Here is a 3,350-nt window from a genome sequence, read left to right as displayed (position 1 = left end):
TGACACAGACCACTGAGCACAGAGCTGACAGTAACCTCACCAAGCACTCACTACATATTCACACTAATAATTCAAGAAAAGCATTATTTTTTTAATGTAATGACACCACTTCATGTTCTGCTTATATTTACTGCTCCTCTATCACATATTCACAAAATCCTTTTCATTTCATCATGATACAAATATGAATTATTTCCTTTCTTGTATTAATATCTTCTTTTGAGTTCATTTAAAAGAAACAATCAAATAATTACATTAATATTTACATGATGAATCCAAAGTTTTTCATTTCAAACAGAGAGGAGTATCATTTTAAAGTTAATAAACTATTTAATTTCTTACTCCTCTTCATAAGATAGAAGACCAAACACTTCATCATGTTATTCATCAGTGAAAGCTTTTATTAGCAACAACATCAATCATTAACATGACAGTTATGAAACACACTCACATCTAGCTGCTGAACATTACTCTCTAAGTTGTTGTTGTCCAACACTTTACAGCAGTGTTGTTCTCTGCAACACAAAGCTTTAAATTACAAACTGATATCGATCAGAGCAGCAGGTGTGCTCCTCCTGCTCCCCCCACACAGAGCTCCCGTCCTGGGCTTCAGCCTGCTCCTCTAGCCCTCACACTGGCTCCTGTGGAGGGACTGGGTCTGGCTGTGGTCATGATGGAGGACCCTGCAGGAGTACAGCTCTCCTTCCATCCAGCGCTCCCGGCTCAGGCTCAGGGTGCTGCTGCTGCTGTAGCGTCCGCTCTTCTCCTCCTCTGAGCTGCTCAGGACCCCCTCTGTCACCTCCGTGTCGTCCACCTGCCAGCTCACCACGGCTCCCTGAGGAGAGTAGCCAGACAGCAGGCAGGTCAGCGTGGCCGAGCCCCCGGAGAGCTGCTCAGAGGAGGGGGGAAGCAGAGAGACCGAGGGCCTGACCATGGGGCCAGCTGGAGAGGAGAGCAGAGACACACAAGGAACAGATTAACATCCAATGTGGGACAGACAGCTGGACATGAGACAGTTATGATACATGACAGAGGTTAACACCACTGTGGGTTAGCTGTGTGCTGTGATCACACAGAGGAGAGGAGACATGGGAAGAAATGAGGGTTCAACAAACTAAACTAAATGGTGAAACTTAATTATATCTTCTACTGTGGCACTGATCATTAATCACTAAAACTTATAGAAACATATACAACATGACTTAGATGTTAATGTAATGGACAAGTTAAATGAATGACCTTTACATTAAATGTTCATATATTTTATATTATGTTTGATAGAAAACATTTCATCCCGTAGATGAATTTCTTGTTGAAAACAATGTAACATCTGTAAACAGTTAAAGACTTTGTCGTCTGTTTCATTTCCTTTCACCGCTTTAAACCAACGAACTGTATCAGACCATCGGCCACATGATTCAAGTGTAAATGTAACTAAAAAGGTAAATCGATAACGATTACTGAAACATCTTCATGTGTGTTTTATAATGTTTGACAGAGAATAACTGACAGTTTAAAAAACTCATGTGAATACAGTTAAAACCATCGTCATCTGTTTCTTTCACTTCCTTTTCACTACATGTAAAATGAATGAACCGTGAACACAAAGATAAGCTGCATTTACTGATAAAATCATGTGTTGAACAGGAATCCACATCACATTTTGAAGATAAAAACAGTTTGCATGATCAAAATGAATGAATTAAACTAAACTATTGATTAAAAATGGAGCATTAAAAGTTTTATTTGCCGAAATGTTACTTTTAAGCATTTTAAAGCAAAGAACAGTTCATGAAAACAGAAAATCTGAGAATAGATTAGTGATTTCCTGTTTTTTTAAAGTGAATAATATGTTGTATTAAATAAATGTTGATTTCTGAAAAGTTTTGTCTCAAATTGTGAGAACATCTTTATGACTAACAATAACATTTAAACACTAATCTTGATCACATTATATTTTAATATTTGATAAAAAAATAAATAAATTACATTTGTTATATGTTGTTATAAAATAGAAATCTCTGGTACTTACAGTCAATGATGAGTTTGGTTCCTCCACCAAAAGTCAACCACAGTGATACAAACTCATTAAGTGGCCGTACAAAAACCTCCTGCTCTGTGAACAAGCATCTATCCACTGAAACACTCTCTGCTTTTCAAAACAATGCATAACAATACATAACAATATATATTTTCTTGAGTCTAAAATGTTTTTCTTATGATATGGATTAAAATGATCATACAAATTAAATCAATTATTACATTTTTCTTGACTTTTCTAAACCTGACAGAGAAACAATTACAGTCTCCGTGTAACAAAGTCATTTTTTCACAGTTTTATATCAGTTTATGGTTAAATGAACTTGATTCTTTTTAATATTGATAATTAACAAACTCATATTAATCAGAACTTAAATGTGTTACTCATCCAGAGTAAACCCTGTCAGTAAATTAAATGCAGACAAACACACACATCATACCAACCACAGTGAAAACAAACGTATCCTTAAATCCTCATCTGCTCTTCTAATATAAACATTTTCTTTTCTTCCATTAAGATCATAGATTGTGTTAAACTGAGCAGTATTCCTCCTGGTTTTGTGTCCCACGTTGCCTTCAGTCTGTTGAGAGCAGAGAAATCATTTCCATAGAGAGGAGGCTTTGCATCGTCAGCTGATCCTCCAGTGAACTCAGAAGCTTTATAGTCCTGTGAGTTCAACACTGCAGGACTCAGATCTGTCAGTCAGCACAGCAGGAACCACAACCACCATGACTCTGATCACCATCCTCATCTGGACGCTGGCCTGCTGCTGTTTCACAGGTTCATTCAATCAGCAACTCTTCAAACATGACGTGCTGCCTTTTCTCTCATTTATTTCTGCTGATTAATGAATGATTTGTTTTTGTCTGCAGGATGCAGCGGTCAGGTGACTGTGACTCAGCCTCCAGTAGTGACATCTACTCCAGGATCCACTGTCACTCTCACCTGTAAGACTAGTAAACCTGTTTACAGAGATAGTGATGGAGATGACGCTATGTTCTGGTACCAACAGAAATCTGGACAGCCTCCAAAGCTCCTCATAAAATATGCCAGCACAAGTGAATCAGGAACACCAGCTCGGTTTAGTGGCAGTGGAAGAAGCTCTGACTTCACTTTGACCATCAGTGGAGTTCAGACTGAAGATGCAGCAGTTTATTACTGTCAGAGTTACCATTATATAAACAGTGCTAGCGTGTTCACACAGTGATTTATAGTCGTACAAAAACCTCCCTCAGTCAGACTGCAGAGACTCTGAGCTGTAACAGCAGGAACCGACTGCAGCTGCTGAAGAGGAAGAGACTCTGACACA

The 3,350-nt window shown here is 38.3% G+C and overlaps 1 protein-coding gene and 1 gene segment (V, D, J or C); one reads left to right on the top strand and one right to left on the bottom strand.

Moving 5' to 3' along the window:
- Window positions 1-378: 378 nt before the first annotated feature.
- LOC116379971 (Ig lambda-2 chain C region-like) lies at window positions 379-2,153 on the bottom strand (the record flags this gene model as incomplete). The annotated part of the segment is given in 2 exon segments: window positions 379-942; window positions 2,033-2,153. Coding segments are annotated over 2 exon segments (441 nt in total), but the record flags the coding sequence as incomplete, so codon positions are not given.
- Window positions 2,154-2,710: 557 nt separating this feature from the next.
- LOC116379970 (immunoglobulin kappa variable 4-1) lies at window positions 2,711-3,344 on the top strand. Its single transcript, XM_075447350.1, has 2 exons — window positions 2,711-2,821; window positions 2,914-3,344. Exons 1-2 carry the CDS (start codon window positions 2,770-2,772, stop codon window positions 3,246-3,248), a joined length of 387 nt encoding a protein of 128 aa, XP_075303465.1. The 5' UTR covers window positions 2,711-2,769; the 3' UTR covers window positions 3,249-3,344.
- Window positions 3,345-3,350: the final 6 nt, after the last annotated feature.

This window comes from Anarrhichthys ocellatus, unplaced genomic scaffold, assembly GCF_004355925.1.
Source record: "Anarrhichthys ocellatus isolate YVR2014 unplaced genomic scaffold, GSC_Weel_1.0 scaffold5660, whole genome shotgun sequence".
In the NCBI taxonomy this organism is placed as follows: Eukaryota; Metazoa; Chordata; class Actinopteri; order Perciformes; family Anarhichadidae; genus Anarrhichthys; species Anarrhichthys ocellatus.
This window is presented reverse-complemented; position numbering and strand designations above follow the sequence as displayed.